Source organism: Lissotriton vulgaris, chromosome 8 (assembly GCF_964263255.1).
Source record: "Lissotriton vulgaris chromosome 8, aLisVul1.2, whole genome shotgun sequence".
In the NCBI taxonomy this organism is placed as follows: domain Eukaryota; kingdom Metazoa; phylum Chordata; class Amphibia; order Caudata; family Salamandridae; genus Lissotriton; species Lissotriton vulgaris.
In genome coordinates this window covers 1,537,027,935-1,537,047,007 of record NC_141696.1, presented here as the reverse complement: position 1 = coordinate 1,537,047,007, position 19,073 = coordinate 1,537,027,935, and the positions used below count along the sequence as shown (strand labels likewise).

The 19,073-nt window shown below is 48.1% G+C and overlaps 1 protein-coding gene across 1 annotated transcript in view; it reads right to left on the bottom strand.

Annotated features, from left to right (window-relative positions):
* LOC147700311 (uncharacterized) overlaps positions 1-19,073 on the bottom strand; it is a 382,768-nt gene that overhangs the window by 200,861 nt on the left and 162,834 nt on the right. The window contains 2 exon segments of the mRNA XM_086936303.1: positions 588-751; positions 1,445-1,555. Coding sequence (XP_086792429.1) covers positions 588-751; positions 1,445-1,555 — 275 coding nt within the window.

The window sequence follows — 19,073 nt, the reverse complement described above, 5'->3', positions numbered from 1 at the left end:
GCAGAGTGGTCAGGGTAGAGACAGTAAAGGCAGTCCTCATGCTTGTCATCAATATGAAGTCTCTTTTTCCCACAAGAGGCACAGGATCTAAATAGCCCTTTTTTAGGAGCCATGGTAAACTGAAGAACTCCTCACAGAGAACAAATTCAGGGATAAAATGATTGAAAAGGTTTGGAAAAAATCCAGAAATACTAGAAAACTGAGCAGAGCTCAGAGGAGACTCCCTTAGCATGACGTGCGGTAGAAAATCTGAGGGACTAGGGCTCCTTCCAGGAAGGTTCTAGAGGGTGGTGTCAGCTGATTGGCTCCTGGCCAAAGTTTTGTCCTTTTTACAAAAGGAAATGGATAAGTTATTAATGAGGGGCCTCTGGCCTATAATTATGTACATGTCTGTATGACATTGCTATTTTGTATATACCGGGGACTCCCACCCCGACGACGGGGAATGATTCAGGCATGTGAATCTATGAAAGATACCCATAATACTGGAAACATTAATAAACAATGAGAAGACTATCATAGTGAGATAAATATAAAATAAGACATGTGATATCTGGCATTCCTGAACAAGAAAAATCTGAAAAAACCTTTAGATATAAAATGATATCTGGAAGAAATGTAAACAGTGTATTGCATGTAAGGGTGCCATATAAGTCACCTGTGAGCCCTCGTTCATCCTCCATCTCCTGCTGGAACAGTGTTTTTTCATCTGGAAAACTCTGTGAAATCCCATAAGCAGCATTTGGATAACCTTAAAGACAGACAGAATGATAGTAAGAATCCTATGAAATCCCAGCAAACCGCTTTCCAGAACTAGCCCAAACATTAAATCAAGACTTCTCTGAAATGTCGTATGTGCAAATTAGTTAAAAATATCATGAATTTGGGGGACCGTTCACATTATTATTTATCATGTGTCATTTTATCATTTACTTTACACAAGTGTGAGTATGAGACATTACAACACCACAAAGTACGCAGGAGACATTACATCACACCTTATTAATACATAGACTCCCACGAGGTACAGAGTGTCAGAGCTTTTGGTCTCAGAATCAATGAGTCATATCTTGCTTATGATACCAGACACAATACTGATCAGTCTTGTGCAAAAGTACTTTAAGGCGTTAGCTAATTTTGTCAGTTAAATGTGCCCAAGTCACTAAAACTACAATCACCAATTAACAATAAATCGCCAGACTGCCCAATAGTGCAATAAGGATGAAGAGACCAAGCATCAAAGGCTTGGCATACAGGTGGCAAAAGGTTTGGCGAAATAGTTTCTGTGGTCCTGGAACACTAGCATGCAGGAACCCACCACTAAATGAACTTGTGAAGAATTAGCAGCTTTCAATAACTAGATGACCACAGAAGGAATACTAAACAAATGTAGCTTAAGAAGAGGTCCCTCGCACGTGTTTACAGGAGGGACACTTCTACTCACAGATAGGATTACTGATGTTGTCTTCCATCTTAGACTCCTGATGATCCATGGAACAAGTCTCTGCCTCCTTTTTTGTGTCTGGTAAAATAAGAGATGTGAACGCAGTCATTCCTGTAAAACACATATCAATAAATATTTGGAAATAAATGGGGGCTGAGAAGAAATTACAAGTCTGTTGCATGGGAGACTCGCCTATTCTTCCTCGTTCATCCTGCATCTCCTGCTGAAATACTGTTTTGTTGTAATCTGCGAAGCTCTGTGAAATCCCAGAAGTAGCTACTGGTTCCCCTGAAAGACAGAATATTAGGAACAATCCGATGAAATTTCAACAGCGCTCCGCCCAGAAATGTTTGAAATTGAATTCAGACTGCTTTGGAATGTCGTGTCTGAAAATGTGTGACAAACACATAAAACTGGGGTTATTCCCAGGTGTCATTTTATAATTTAATTTACGCAAATATGCGTATGAGACAGCACCACACACAATGTTTAAATGAGACATCACATGACACAAGTACATGAGGCATGACATCTTATTAATACAGATATAAGTAAGACTTTCAGAAGATACAGAGTGTCATAGAGCTTTTCATCTCAGAATCAATGGTTTGTACAAATGATCACCACCAGACCACACTGATGAATATTGTGTAAAAATACGCCATGGCATTAGCTAACTCTATCAAATGAATAAGTCCAAGTCTCTAAAGCACAATCTTCAACAGACAATAATTGTCCAACAATATATTACGAGGGGACTACAGCTACATAGACAAGCAGTTTATTACAGCTCTAAACTTCTCCTAGTTGCCTTACCTAGGAGTAAGACTTGGGTGGAAGGGGAGTGAGAACATTTTAATTGTGAGAGTCCACAGTGTACCCAATCTGCGTTTTAATAAAGTCTTTAATTTCTAGTCCTAAAAGCTAGAGCCTTTAGATCACCTAAGAAAACAAGTTACTTACCTGTAACTTTAGTTCCCCAGTATTGCTAACTTTCATAGATTCCCATGCTTTGTATCATTCCCCGTCGTCAGAATGGGAGTCTCTGTAACAAAAATACCATAGTTGTAGGTATAAAAGACAAAGGAAAAAGGCCTAGGCCTCATTCCCTTTTGTAGCATATCACCCTCTTTGTGTAAAAGAGACCAAACTTAGGCATCAGCCAATCAGAAGTGCCTCATCCCTTAGAACCTTCCTGAAAGAGCCTCAGATTTTCGTAGCCGTTGTGTACTTAGACACCATATCTGTTGTAGGCTGAGCTTTCCCCAGGGAGGCGGGTGGGCGCATGGGAATCTATGAAAGTTACCAATACTGGGGAACTAAAGTTACAGGTAAGTAACTTATTTTCTTACCCCAGTATTGGAACTTTCATAGATTCCCATGCTTTGTATCAGAGTAGCAAGCAGATAGCAAGAAAATCACATTTTGCATCATAAATTATAGCAATAGGCAACATGACATAAGATACAAAATGTGAAAGACCGAAGGTGGGAAAGAAAGAAAAGCTCACCATCAGTGGAAGAGGTTCCTCAGGACAGCCTGTCCTACTGCTGCATCATCTTGTTGCAGAGATTCCAAGCAGTAATGCTTGATAAAGGTGTGAACGCTGCTCCAGGTAGCAGCTCTGCAAATGTCTTTATTCTGCACCCCCGCGAAGAGGGCTGTTGAAGAAGCCACAGATCTTGTGGAATGTGCTCGGATCTTTCCAGTTAGAGATTTTCCTGCAGCCTTGTGACAATGCAGAATGGCACTTGTGATCCATCTTGAAACACCCTGTTTGGATAGCGGAAGGCCCTTACCTGGACCTCCGAAGGCGACAAATAGCTGTGAAGATTTTCGAAAACTTTTAGTACGTTCTAAATAGAATTTCAAGCACTGTTGCACATCCAACGAATCCAATGCTCTTTCTGCTGGTGTAGTAGGTTGAGGGAAGAACGCCTTTAGAATGACCGGTTCATTCAAGTGGAAATCTGAGGGAACCTTAGGCATGAACCTAGGATTAGTTCTCATGATCACAGTGTTTCTCTTGAATTGAAGGAAAGGCTCTTGGATGGTCAAAGCCTGTAATTCTCCAACACGCCTAGCCGACGTGAGAGCAAGGAGGAGAGCCAATTTCCACGAAAGATATTTCATGTCAGAACGATGGATTGGTTCAAAAGGACCCTTTATGAGTTGAGAAATGGACTAGATTTAAATGTCATGTAGGAGGGGGCGGTCTCACCGGTGGATAGACCATGAACAAGCCCTTAAGAAATTGCTTGATAGTCCTGGAAGACCACAAGGAAGGACCAGATCCTGTCCTTCTGAACCTTGACAAAGCAGCCAAATGGACCTTAATTGATGAATGGGCTAGTCCCGACTTAGCCAAGGACAGCAGATAAGGTAGGATCTGATGAGGCTTGGTATTGAAAGGATCAATGCTTTCTTTCTTACACCAGCAACAAAATCTTTTCCACTTAAGGCGGTAAGTCCTGTTCGTTGGAGGGGCCCTTGCCTGGGACAGAACCTCCTTAACCCCTTCCATGCTCATGACGGAACGGTTCCGTGATGAGCATAAGGTGGCCTGTGCTTATGACGGAACCGTTCCATCATGGTTCCATAGGCCCAATGGAACGTTCAGCACCGGGGGAAAATTCGCGCAGCACAGAAGGGGTTAATCTCTCTTGATAAGGGCAGGTTCATAAACTCTCGCTGCTCAGGAGCCATGCAGTCAGGTGTAACGACTGTGGATCTGGGTGCCAAATGTGTCCGTCGGACATTGTGAGAAGATCCGGCAGAATCCTCAACGGAAGGGGAGGAGCTATCGACAACAGATGGAGCTCCGTGTACCAGAACTGCCTCGGCCAAGCCGGGGCTATCAGGATCATCCTGCACGGCTCCACCTTGATTTTCCTGATAAGTCGTGGGATCAGAGTAATGGGAGGAAAAGCGTAAACAAATGTCCTCGACCATGCTATCAAAAGCGCACTCCCCAGTGAACCTTGATGGTGAAGCCTGCTTGCGTAAGACCGGCATTTCTTGTTGGTCGGAGTGGCAAAGAGATCGATCTCCGGTCTGCCCCACCGGCTGAAGATCTCTTCCAAAACTGTCTGATTCAATTCCCACTCGTGGCTGACTGAGGATGACCTGCTCAGCCTGTCGGCGTTTTCGTTTAGGATCCATGGTAAGTGTTCTGCCTTCAGTGATATTCTCTGAAGGATCGCCCATTCCCAGATCTGTTGAGCTTCTTGCGACAAAGGACGAGATCTGGATCCTCCTTCCTTGTTCACATAATGCATGGCCGTGGTGTTGTCCGTCCTGATAAGCACTTGTGAACCTCCTAGGCGAGGAAGAAAAGCTTGCAGAACCAGTCTTATCGCCTTTAGTTCTAAAAGGTTGATGTGGAGACCTTTCTCCTGGGGCGACCAATGCCCGCTGACATGTAGGTCTTGCATCACTGCTCCCCAACCCTCCAACGACGCGTCCGTTGTCACTACATGTGGGGATGGGTCGCTTACGAAGGATAGACCTTGGGACAAGTTGTTTTGATCTGTCCACCATAAGGTTGCGTCTTTCATCCTCGGAGTGACCGTCACTGTGAGAAGTTGGCCTGATATGTAGTGCTCACTATTCTAGTGATCACTGTGTATCATTCCAAACAACCCTTATTGATGATTGGTTGTAAGTCAACCTTATAGACCAGCTATCCTAGTAGCATGGACAAGAGCAGTCTTTAGGCTAAACTCTAGAGGGCGTGTTAAGCCAGCTGTTATACCATCACATATACCCCTTGAACACCAAGTGAAAGGACACCACACAAGTTGTTATGAAAATAAAAGGATATTTATTTATAACAAGTCTACCCTGATCTCTTTATGAGTCAGGGAGCTAAGCACACAACAAAACTCTTAAGAAAATACTTTAAGTTGCACAATTTACACAAATGCCCGAGGGGCACGAAAAACCATATACTACAAAAGTGGAATGCGAAATATTAGCAGGTAAGTAACAAGATCCAGAGGCTTTAGGATCGCTAGGACTACACTACTGAACCTTCAGGTTAGGAGCCGGAGGCCTAGGGGGATCGGGTGCAGAGTGTGCACTCTCACGTGGGATGCGGGACAAAGTCTATGGATGCTAGATTTCGTAAAGTTAGTGTTATCGAACGAATCCGACTAGTTAGGCTGAAAACGAAAACGGATCTGGACACTTAGATAGTGAACCTATGTTGGAGCACCAAAATGCTCAAGTTACCTAGCCCAGGGGCTGCGGCTGCATAGGGTTCAAAAGACGTCGGGAATCCTCGTTACAGTCTATGGAGCCTGAAAGAAGAAGTTGCTGGCAGGCGACCAGTGATGATGTCCGGAGTGATCCAAGCCAGGATCGAAGATGGAGACGACCTGAAAGCAGAGGGGACTCAGTTCTTAATCACTAGCCAGTGATTAGGTGGGCACCAGGATGGCACCGGATGAAGTCACCTCGACCAGGTGAGTCGGCGACGCTGGGCTCTGCAGTCTCTCGGACCAGGAGGCGTTGTCGGCGACCAGGATGGAGGTGCGAGCTGTCCCACGAAGGTGTCTGCTGTCGGCGATGCTGGACTCAGGATTGGGGCAACAAACCTTGGCAAACTCAAGCCCATGCAGTGGACTCAAGATGGCGGCTGGAGTGGATCAGGAGGGTCCGGGGTGCTCCTCTGCTGGAGGGGAGCAAGGGCCAGTCTGGAGCAACCAGACCAGCGATGGAAGTGTCGTGGTTCGTCGTCAGGAGGGCCACAAGCCAGCGGGCAAGTAGCCGGACAACGCGGTGAGCAGTAAAGAGCAGAAGGGCCCCACGCAGATCTTGTGGATGCTGGGGGGCTGGACTTCGGTGCTGGAGCTGCTCAGGGTTAGGGCTTCTCAAACCCCAAAGCACTCACTCGAGGATCCCTCGGCTGTCGTGCTGGATAAGCGTCGTGCAGTTTTGAAGATGGCTGGTCCCTCGAGGTCTCGTCACACCCACGAATCTCAGCTGGGCTGATGATGTAGGTAGAGGTCAGAGGTGCCAGGGAATCTGGGTCTGGTCGAGCTGGGCAGTCTTGATCCGGAGGATGGACTTGCAGCAAACCGCATGCCCTTAGATGGTGCCCGCTGGTGCAGGGTGGCTACTCCTTAGCCACAAGGGAGAGTCTTCAGAAAGGTTCAAGAGTTCTTTCGTGGAAAGTCATCAAGATTCAGAATTATCCAATTTGGGAAGGGGGCCCGCTCCTACCTTTATACTAAAGAAAGGGGCTGGCAAGCGACTAGGTCCTGCCCATGGGTGGGACCAGGAGGGGGGTGGTTACACCCCTCTCCCTTGTCCGGACTTTCCCCAGCTCAGGGGCTGGTGTGCCCCTGGAACTGGTTCAAACCGGCAGATGCATAGTGAGCACCGGGGTGCCACTTGCAGTCACCTTCCTCTCAGCCCTGCCTACCTGGGATACACAAAACCCTGTCTGGGATGGTGCTAGCACCGCCCTTGACAGGAAACCCTTTGTCCAAGCTCTCCTCGCTGGAAGGACTCCCAGCAGCAGGAGGTCAGACTTGTGTCTGTGGTGGCAGAATCCATTTTGTGATGCTGAGGCTCGAGTTAACTTTAACCGGGGTTCACAGTTACATACATGTCGTGTCCCTCTAGAAGGGTGGAATGCTAACCCCGTCGCCAGAATTATCGAGGGGTTAGTATTCCAATTCGAATGACACCTTACTCGACATGTTTTGATAAAGCGATACCAAAGTTGGCAAATAACCGCGAGGATTATAAGGCACTTAAGAGTATATGGTACGCGTTATCATGGAACAGCTATTAGGACTTGGTTCCGCAAGCTGCAAACGGGCTCAGCTCATGCCATAGCACCATCTCACATAATTCCAAGCACTCTGCCTTCAGGATTGATAAGGCCTGCCATAGGAGTGACTGATAGGAATACATGTGTCCATTTTAGGGTTAGATATAGGAATACTATATCTAAAGCAAAGGGTGATTATACCACCTTGCCCCAGCTGTCGTGCAGCCAGTTGTGTCAGATTTGGATGGCCAGCCAGGGGTGGCATAATACATGCTGCAGCCCCTGGTAGGCCCTGGGTACACCTATGCCCTGGATACCTAAGGTATGCTGTACAGGGACTGATAAGGTGGCTCAATATCCAATTAGATATGTACCTAAGGTACATGGAATCCATTTTACAGAGCGAGCAGTAGGCCCGGGGCCCTGAATAGCAGGGTCCCAGGTCAACTAAGTCGAAAAACCAGCAAAACACCAGGCAAAAAGTTGGGGGCAACCATAGTCAGATATCCACCTTCCTACATAACCCCCCCCCCCCCCCAACAAAAGGAGATAAGGCTATCCTTGACCAGGTAAGCCTATATTGCCTGAGTGGCCATATGAGGTGGTACATGCACTGGCATGGTTGCCCCCTGTATCATGGTCCACTAAGCAATCCCTCACCCTAAGGGTATCTGAGGGTCTCCACCATAGGGAATCTCTACCTGGGGTGTATTTTGGCAAAGTAAAAGGCTGGTGCTGGGATGGAGTATTGAAGTGAGACTCCACTAATGTTGGGCTCAACTTCCTCCAATCACTATCTACCATATATGCCTTTCTTTCCAAGACTGAGTTGCTGTGAGCTCTCAGGGTCAACCTCTGGCTACCTAAAGCTGGAGGCTGGGTCCCTCTGTTTGGATTACTGGAGGGACAGGTCAGGTTTGGGGTTTTTAGGCCCCAGGTTTGGCTGTGCCCAACAGTGTCCATCTGTGGGAGGTCCCTAACTAAGTTTAAGGGGGATCCCTCAGGAGTCTGTTCTATTTTCACTTGGCTAGGTCTGCTAGCTTCAGTGACACTAATCGGCTGATTGGGGAGTTCTTTTGGACAGGGGGCCCTTTGGGGTCCACCACTGGACTCCCTGATCTCTACAGCCCTGGGCTGACTGAGGCAGGGTAGAGAGGGGCAGGTTACCTGCTCCAGACTGGGTCCGACCTTGGAAGGGTCCACTGACATCAGGGCTCTGCCAGGCTAGGCCTGACTACCTCTGGGGCAGTTTCTTCACAAGGGGTCAGATCAGTTCCCTGAGGAGGCTGATCCTTTCCTAAAGTCTGGTGGGAGGGAGATTTCTCTTCCTCCTCAATGCTCTCTGTCTGAGTGGAGTGATCCATAGTTTCAGGCTTCACAACACTGTTATCTGTCTGAGTTTGAGCTGTAGCCATCACAATTCCACCAACCTTTTCAGAAAGGGACTCCGTTTGGGTATGGGCTGTGAGGGAAGGAATCTGTCTGAGATTGGGCTGTGACTGGCACAGCCCTCCTGACCTGTTCAGGGAGGACATCTTGGACTGGGGCTGTGGCTATCACTGCCCCACTAACCTTACCATGGAGGTTTACCATTTTAAAATGGGTTTCTTGATCTACCTCAGCCCAGGCTGAGATCTCTAAATCATTCCCCAGTAGGCAATCTACAGGCAAGTTTGGTGACACTGCCACTCTCTTGCGGCCAGTGACACCTCCCCAGCTGAGATTGACCACTGCTATGGGATGATCTCTCTGCACTCCATCAATGTTGGTTACCTGGTATGTGGCTCCAGGTATAAGTTGCCTTGAGGGGACTAGGCTCTCAGTCACCACGATGATGCTAGCCCCTGTGTCTCTGTAGGCCTCAACTTTTGAACCATTGATGAGGGGCTCCTGTCTGTACTTGTCCAAAGTGTTGGGACAAGCTGTGAAGTTGGCAAACCCCATGCCAGTCTCACAGACAAGAGTATCTAAGTCAGGGGACCTGGTTAGGCCAGAGTCCCCAGGAACTCCCAAAGTAAATGCACCCAGATTTTTGGGGGCACTCCCACCACCTGGGGGATTACTACTAATAGTAACAGGAGCTGGGAAGTTTTACTTGGGGGTATGTTCTCCTTATTGTCGTTGGCCCTTGGGCAACTGCTGTCAGTTTTGTAATGGCCTACCTGTTTGCAGGTATGACAATAAGGTTTCTTTTGGGAATTGGAAGGATTTTGGGACCCACCCTTTTCAGAGGATTTTTGGGGCCCTGTGGTTTGATCAGAAGATGTATTCCCACCCTTCTCTTGAGGCTTGGTTGATTCCTTCTTTTGGTCACCACCCTGGTTCTTAGGCCTAATCCTGATTCTGACCCATTTGTCTGCCCTCTTACCCAATTCTTGTGGAGAGGTCAGATCAGAGTCTACCAGGTGCTGGTGTAATAACTGGTTCTGACAATTATTTAAGACTTGCTCTCTCATAATAAGATTATACAATCCTGTGAAGTCAGTAACTTTACTACCCAATAGCCAGCCTTCTAGAGCCTTAGTGGCACAATCAACAAAGCCAGTCCAATCCTGAGACTGAGTTTTCTGGGTGTCTCTGAACATCAACCTGTACTGTTCAGTTGTTAAGCCAAACCCATCAACCAGTGTATTCTTCAGGACTTGGTAATTGTTAGCATCCTCAGCTCTAGTAGTGAGGAGCTTATCTCTACCTTTGCCTTCAAAGGAGAGCCACAAAATAGCTGCCCACTGACTTTGGGGGATGCACTGGACAGTGCAGGCCCTCTCCAAAGCAGTCATCCATTTGTGGATGTCATCCCCTTGTTTAAAGGGGGGCACTATCTTACTCAGGTGTCTAGTGTCTAAACTCCTGTATTTTTCTCTTAGGAGAATGCTGCCACCAGTGGGGTCTGCCCCACTCAATTTCTGCTCTCTAGCAAAGGCAAGTCTCTCTTTGGCCAGGGCAAGTTCTTCCCTTTCAATCCTCAGATTGACTTCCCTCATCTTAGCTTCATGCTCTCTTCTCTGAGGGGATGTCATCCCTCTGTGAGAAGAGGTTTGAGAGCCATTGGTACGAATGGATCTGTTAGAGCCTCTGGATAGAGACCTAACTCGTCCATTCCCAATGTTAAGCCTGCCTGAGAGTGGGCCTGGGGGTCCCCCAAGTCCATTTTCATGCCTGCTTAAGTTGGTCCTGGTGAGTCTACTGACTTCTACCTGACCTTTGTCTGCCCCATCCCCTGACAACTCCTGATCCTCTTCCTCCTCTTCACTTCCTGTTCCACTGAGGTTGAGGTCAGGGTCCCCAAGGGTTCCCTCTAAGGGGGGCATGCTCCCATCTGGATTAGAAGGGCCTGTGTTAGAAGCCCTCCTGGCATCATAAGTCTCTAAGAGACCAATCAGGAATGGGATGGTAGGGTTAGAACCCTGTTTTAGCTTCCTGGAGGTACACACTTGTCTCATCTCCTGGAAGCTAAGAGCTGCATATCTTGATATGACCTGTGGAGAGTCAACTGACACAAGGGGGGCCTCTGAGTTCCCTCCTTTGTCTGACATGCTTTTCTAGTGAGGTGTAAGTGGTGCACTTACCTACACTATTTGTTTGCCTACTGATCCCTTGCTAAGAGTTGTAGTCCGGGTATGCTAAGCCCTGTTGAACTACAACAGCTGGTTCAGTAGAACTCAGAGTATTCTAAGCTAAGTTATATGTACCTTGGTACTTATGTGATCTTTCAAATGATATTCTTAGGATATGTGTGGTAAAACAACAGCAAGCTCAAATCCCAACCGCTGCTCACCAATGTGGGAAGTTGGCCTGATATGTAGTGCTCACTATTCTAGTGATCACTGTGTATCATTCCAAACAACCCTTATTGATGATTGGTTGTAAGTCAACCTTATAGACCAGCTATCCTAGTAGCATGGACAAGAGCAGTCTTTAGGCTAAACTCTAGAGGGCGTGTTAAGCCAGCTGTTATACCATCACATATACCCCTTGAACACCAAGTGAAAGGACACCACACAAGTTGTTATGAAAATAAAAGGATATTTATTTATAACAAGTCTACCCTGATCTCTTTATGAGTCAGGGAGCTAAGCACACAACAAAACTCTCAAGAAAATACTTTAAGTTGCACAATTTACACAAATGCCCGAGGGGCACGAAAAACCATATACTACAAAAGTGGAATGCAAAATACTAGCAGGTAAGTAACAAGATCCAGAGGCTTTAGGATCGCTAGGACTACACTATTGAACCTTCAGGTTAGGAGCAGGAGGCCTAGGGGGATCAGGTGCAGAGTGTGCACTCTCACGTGGGATGCGGGACAAAGACTATGGATGCTAGATTTCGTAAAGTTAGTGTTATCGAACGAATCCGACTAGTTAGGCTGAAAACGAAAAAGGATCTGGACACTTAGATAGTGAACCTATGTTGGAGCACTGAAATGCTCAAGTTACCTAGCCCAGGGGCTGCGGCTGCATAGGGTTCAAAAGACGTCGGGAATCCTCGTTACAGTCTATGGAGCCTGAAAGAAGAAGTTGCTGGCAGGCGACCAGTGATGATGTCCGGAGTGATCCAAGCCTGGATCGAAGATGGAGACAACTTGAAAGCAGAGGGGACTCAGTTCTTAATCACTAGCCAGTGATTAGGTGGGCACCAGGATGGCACCGGATGAAGTCACCTCGACCAGGTGAGTGGGCGACGCTGGGCTCTGCAGTCTCTCGGACCAGGAGGCTTTGTCGGCGACCAGGATGGAGGTGCGAGCTGTCCCACAAAGGTGTCTGCTGTCGGCGATGCTGGACTCAGGATTGGGGCAACAAACCTTGGCAAAGTCAAGCCCACGCGGTGGACTCAAGATGGCGTCTGGAGTAGTTCAGGAGGGTCCGGGGTGCTCCTCTGTTGGAGGGGAGCAAGGGCCAGTCTGGAGCAACCAGACCAGCAGTGTTGTCATCGTGGTACGTCGTCAAGAGGGCTACAAGCCAGCAGGCAAGTAGCCGGACAACGCGGTGAGCAGCAAAGAGCAGAAGGGCCCCACGCAGATCTCGTGGATGCTGGGGGGCTGGACTTCGGTGCTGGAGCTGCTCAGGGTTAGGGCTTCTCAAACCCCAAAGCACTCACTCGAGGATTCCTCGGCGGTCGTGCTGGATAAGCGCCGTGCAGTTTTGAAGATGGCCGGTCCCTCGAGGTCTCGTCACACCCACGAATCTCAGCTGGGCTGATGATGTAGGTAGAGGTCAGAGGTGCCAGGGAATTTGGGTCTCGTCGAGCTGGGCAGTCTTGATCCGGAGGATGGACTTGCAGCAAACCGCATGCGCAAAGATGGTGCCCGCTGGTGCAGGGTGGCTACTCCTTAGCCACAAGGGAGAGTCTTCAGAAAGGTTCAAGAGTTCTTTCGTGGAAAGTCATCAAGATTCAGAATTATCCAATTTGGGAAGCGGGCCCTCTCCTACCTTTATACTAAAGAAAGGGGCTGGCACGCGACTAGGTCCTGCCCATGGGTGGGACCAGGAGGGGGGTGGTTACACCCCTCTCCCTTGTCCGGACTTTCCCCAGCTCAGGGGCTGGTGTGCCCCTGGAACTTGTTCAAACCGGCAGATGCATAGTGAGCACTGGGGTGCCACTTGCAGTCACCTTCCTCTCAGCCCTGCCTGCCTGGGATACACAAAACCCTGTCTGGGATGGTGCTAGCACCGCCCCTGACAGGAAACCCTTTGTCCAAGCTCTCCTCGCTGGAAGGACTTCCAGCAGCAGGAGGTCAGACTTGTGTCCGTGGTGGCAGCATCCATTTTGTGATGCTGAGGCTCGAGTTAACTTTAACCGGGGTTCACAGTTACATACATGTCGTGTCCCTCTAGAAGGGTGGAATGCTAACCCCGTCGCCAGAATTGGCGAGTGGTTAGTATTCCAATTTGTTTGACACCTTACTCGACATGTTTTGATAAAGCGATACCAAAGTTGGCAAATAACCGCGAGGATTATAAGGCACTTAAGAGTATATGGTACGCGTTATCATGGAAAAGCAAACAGGCTCAGCTCATGCCAGAGCACCATCTCACATAATTCCAAGCACTCTGCCTTCAGGATTGATAAGGCCTGCCATAGGAGTGACTGATAGGAATACATGTGTCCATTTTAGGGTTAGATATAGGAATACTATATCTAAAGCAAAGGGTGATTACATCACCTTGCCCCAGCTGTCGTGCAGCCAGTTGTGTCAGATTTGGATGGCCAGCCAGGGGTGGCATAATACATGCTACAGCCCCTGGTAGGCCCTGGGTACACCTCTGCCCTGGATACCTAAGGTATGCTGTACAGGGACTGATAAGGTGGCTCAGTATCCAATTAGATATGTACCTAAGGTACATTGAATACATTTTACAGAGAGAGCAGTAGGCCTGGAGCCCTGAATAGCAGGGTCCCAGGTCAACTAAGTCGAAAAACCAGGAAAACACCAGGCAAAAAGTTGGGGGCAACCATAGTCAGATATCCACCTTCCTACAGTCACCATGTCCTCAAATGAACCGTGGACCTGTTGCCACTTGTTGTCCAGTTCCTCCTGCAGAGGACGCATTCTGAGTCTGCAATGGGGAATCAGTGGTTTACACGATGAAATCACTCCCAGTAGGGATTTGTATCGGCGTACAGAAAGACACCTTCTTGCCCGTAAGTCCCGAGCCAAGGTCTGTAACTTTTCCCTCCTTTCCCGAGTAGGGAAGGCTCTTGAGAGGTTTGAATCCAAGAGGGCCCCCAGGAAGCGAGCCTTTTTTGACGGGACCAGAGAGGACTTCTCGTTGTTTAGAGTGAGGCCTAGATTCTGGAACAGATTCGTACAAGCTTGAACAGCCTCTAGCGCTGCCTCCCTGACGGAGCTTTCAGCAACCAGTCGTCCAGGTAGGGGAAAACTTGGAAATGGTTTCTTTGCAGGAAAGCTCCAACTGGCGCCAGCACCTTTGTAAAAATTCTCGGGGCTGAGCGGAGTGCAAAGGGTAAAACCCTGAATTGAAAATGGCTCTTGGCTACTGTGAATCGCAGAAACCTTCTGTGTGCTGGGTGGATCGGAACATGGAAATACGCATCCTCGAGATTGAGTGTGGCCATGAAATCTCCCGGATTGATGAGCTTCAAGATGTCCTGGAGAGACACCATCCGGAAAGATAGGGAGATGAGATAGGTGTTTAGCTCCCTGAGGTCAAAAATGGGGCGCCATTTTTCTAGCGTTTTCCTCACCAGGAAGAACCTGGAATAAAATCCTTGTCCCCTTTGGTTTGAAGGAACCGGCTCTATCGCTCCCTTCCGGAGCATCTGTTGGACCTCGAGCCACAGGAGACGCTGGTGTTTCGACGGAATGGCTGCCGGGGGCTTGGGTGGAGGGACTTGCCTGAATTCCAAAGTATGCCCTTTCCGAATGATGTTGAGCACCCAACGGTCCGATGTTATTTTGGACCAGTTTTGAAGGTATATGGTGACCCTGCCCCCAACTGATGATTTCTTGAAGTAGGGTCCAGTAGGAAGAGCCAGGAGGCCGCTATTGGCGCTTTGACGAGTCCCGTCCTCGTCCAGCCTGTTTTCCCTTATTGTAAAGCCTGGAGTAGTTTGTCGACTGGCCCTGGCGTTGTTGATAGGGCTGACGTTATTGCTGGGAACCTGAGCCCGTGGAGGAGTAGCGCTGTTGTTGGAAGGACCCTCTATAGGTACCACCTCTCCTCTTAAAAGGAGACTTGCGGTATTGAAGGGTCCCCAAGGACCTGGCAGTCTCCGTATCCTTCTTTATTTCTTGTAGGGTATCATCGATGAGTTTCCCAAACAAAGCCTCACCATCAAAAGGAAGATCCAGGACCTTGTTCTGGATCTCAGGCCGGAACCAAGTCGCTTTGAGCCATCCTTGGCGACGGAGAACTGCCGCCCCAGACAGGGATCGAAACGCTGTGGTTGCAATGTCCATTGCACAGTCAATGATTTCCATTGAAGTCGCTTTTCCCTCCTGTAGGATCTTTTTTGCTTCAGATGTAGACTCTGGAGGCAGCTGGTCAATGTACGGGGCGATATCGCACCAAAGCTGGCGGTCATATCTCCCCAAGATCGCCAGGGCATTAGCGGCCCGTACTAGTAAACTTGCCATTGAAGAGAACCTCTTCCCCGCATTGTCCAATCTCCGCCCTTCCTTGTCTTGTGAAGCTGTTAAGGGAGCAGAGGGGTTACGTGGTTTTCTCTGCGCCCTCTGCGAGATAACGGAATCTGGTCTTGGATGACCCGTTATGGCTGCGGGACCGTCATCGGGTGCCTTGTATTTCTTGTCCAGACGCGGTGGCACAGGGACCACCGTCGCCGGGTTCTTCATGGCCTTAAGACCCTCTTTCCACAAATGATCCACAATAGGGATGGATCTTGTCGATTTCCTAAAAGGCTCCTTGAAATCGTATAGAAAACGATCAGTAGTAACCTTAGGCATGGCCAATTTGAATCTGCCCGCTGCTCTCTCCATCAACTGAAGAAAACCCCCGATGTCCGCTGGCGGGGAATCCGCCGGATCTGGGACTGGTGAAGCGGAATCGGCAATGATATAATTATCATATTCAGTATTCGGAATAGAGTCATGATCCGACTGCTGGTCCCCATCCGAGGAATCATCATGGACCTCTTGCAGCCCGGAGGAATCTTATTGGAAGGATGTCTGAGGCTGAGGGGAAAATTGAGCCTGTAAAGTTGGCGTCACTGGTGGAAGTACTGCAGGTGTAGCAGATGCCGCCGGGACATGAAGTGGCCTATTCGCCCTAGACTTGTAGTCCTGCAGCATGTTATGCAGATCTTGGAGAAAAGAAGATGGCACCGTCGCCATATCTTGGCCCGAATGATGTTGCGATTGGGCCGTTTGATGATGACCACTCTCCTCCTGGACGTATTCACCCTCAGAGTCCGTTTCCTGGCACTTGACCAGAAGTTGGGAGGAACTATTGGCATAGCTGTAAGCGTCCTGGTCCTCATCCTCTGACTCCCCTTCTTGAAACAGCATAGTTGGTGGTAGGGGGGACACACTCCTCGGAGAAGTCATCTCCGGTGTGATTCTCGTCACAGAAATGGTAATCCTTTTCTCAGAGGATAATATCGTCGACGATTCCGTCGTCGACGGCTGTACATGCGTCGACGAGATTGGGGTCGTCGAAGTCGTCGACGAGGAAACTGTGGGCACACCAGCCGTCATCATCGTCAGAGTCGTCGTCGCCCTCGTCGACGAGACCGTCGTCGTCGACATTACCGTGGACGTCGTCACCATCGTCATCAGTGACACTGTAACCTTCGTCGATAGAGCCTTTGTCGTCGACGCCTTTGTCGTCGACGCCTTCGTCGGCAGAGTCTTCCTCGTCGGCGCAATCTTCGTCGTCGATGCCATCTTCGTCGTCCGCGCCTTCTCCATCGACACAGACGTACCTGCCGTCGACGCCACAGTCGACGATATCAACTTCGTAGCAGATTTTTTTCGTCGACGGAACCTCCGCCGTCGACGTCTTCGTCGTCGAGGACTTAGAGCTCCCCCCAGAAGATTGTGAAGAAGGTTTTTTGAAGGCTGAGGCAGTCTTCTCACCTTTTGAAGGCGTAACAGGTCCTACTTTCTCCTTGTCACTTCTGTGAGGAGATTTGCTGGGACCTAGGCTCTCAGACTCACTGGGGGTCTTTTTAGAGGCGTTAGAAGGTCTTTCCACAGAAGGGGAAGGAGAACCCCTACCCCTCTTCACTGACCTTCTTGAGGAAGACATCGACGCTGCATCCTCACTGTCACTAGAGACAGTATCCTTCCTGGACTTCAGCTTCTGAAGCCATGTCAAGAGTCTACCCTCACGGTCCCGGAGGGTCTTGGTTGAAAAGGTGCGACAGATCTTGCAGTCAGCAGCCTGGTGGTCAGGATAGAGGCAATAGAAGCTGTCTTTGTACTTATCTTCCACAAAAAGCCTTTTCTTGCCACAGGTGGCACAAGGCTTGAAAAGGGCTTTTTTCTTCTCCATTTCACTCATCCTGGAAGGCAGTCAGTAATCCTGAAGAGAATCTAAAAGATTCTGAAGAAAATATCCAAAATAATTCCTTAGAAAAGTAGAAGTTGAGCAGAGCTCACAGGAGACTCCCTAAGCACAATGTGCGGTAGAAAATCTGAGGCTCTGAGGTTCCTTCAGGAAAGTTCTAAGAGGTGAGGCACTTCTGATTGGCTGATGCCTAAGTTTGGTCTCTTTTACACAAAGAGGGTGATATGCTACAAAAGGGAATGAGGCCTAGGCCTTTTTCCTTTGTCTTTTGTACCTACAGCTATGGTATTTTTGTTACCGAGACTCCCATTCCGACGACGGGAAATGATACAAAGCATGGGAATCTATGAAAGTTCCAATACTGGGGTAAATATTAATTCTAATTGACCGCTGATGCTGACTGACTTACACAGCTGCAATAGAACTTCCTGGATTACACTAACTTTCATCAGATGGAGAAAAAGACTACTTACTTCGCTTTGTGGATGTGCCTTTGATGAAAAGATCTTTTCAGGAGGATTTGGGAATTCCGATCCACTCCTGGGTCAACGGCTAGCTACAGCAAATCACTAACAATGTAGGGATAAGTTCTACAAAGCCATATTACGACTTTCTATGACATTTACGTTTCACATTTTTAAGGTGGTAGTTTGATTTCAAGGTGTTTTCATAACAGCGTGATTCATGTGGGCAATATGTGCACAATTCTGTTGGCAAAACTTAGTACGAAACGATCAAATTTAAAGTATAATTTTCTGTCTCCAATCTTTACTTTTGTAATATTCCATAAGCCAAGAACTGTGATGAGGTTTAATTGCTGCCAGTGAGTCTTCCCAGGTCCAGTGTTTCTAGAATTGATATACAAACTAAGTTCCACTGGTTGAGAGATACCCTGTGTTCAGTGGGTAAAGGATGAGCCATACCTTATTTTTTTGCAAGTTATATTTGCATCCCATTATTCTAAGGTGAAAAGTTAAAGACACCTTGTTTCAGTTGAAAGGGTTAAAACACACCCTGCTTTCGTTTTTATTTTAAGGTTTGAAAAACAAACATTCTATTTTCCTCGAGTCACCCTGTCCTATTTGCAAGGGTTGCATAATATCATGTTCTTCATTGTTTCAAGACTTTTATATTGCATATGTCCAATGTATATCTCCTTTGTGAGATTAGAACTGTTAAAGGTTTGCGATTGAGTATTTAGTTTAGTTTCTCTCGTCTTATTCTTCCTCGTTTTACTTTCAGGCCGGTTTGACCAGCTTGTAGATGTTGGGTTAGTACGAGTGCCATTTTGCATGATGTTTGTCTTTGATTGATGGGGGAAAGTGTTGTGGTTAAACGTAGGGTTGTTTGGTTGGAGACTGAGTATTGTTCTTGTGTGTTTTTGTTGAATCACGGGTTTTATTCTTTGTTGTTTATAGCTCCATGTGCATGAGTGTGCATTTGTTATAGTATGTTGATTTGTATAGCACAGTCAGTGGCATAACGAAACTTGCGGGGGCCCCCCCTGCAAGATATGTGGAGGGGCCTCTCCAGACTCAATCAGGAGCTCTACTGCCAGAGTATTGTGCTGAGCGAGCTCTTAGAGCTTGCCCCCTCCCAACACCATGGGTGCTACGGGGGACTATGTTACGCCACTGGCCTGGTGCTCCTGCTGCCTTCTGCTTTACGGTCGTTGCTGCTTGGTTTCTGCCTCATTCCAGCAGCGCCTGGTTACCTTGTCTCTTCTTGTGACACCATACACCATACTTCCTGCAGGAACCCAGGTATTTCTAAATGCTTCAGCAGACACAGTGCAGTCCCTTCACTTGCTGTTTTCTTACACTCTAAGCTACGGCTGACTTGGACGACGAGG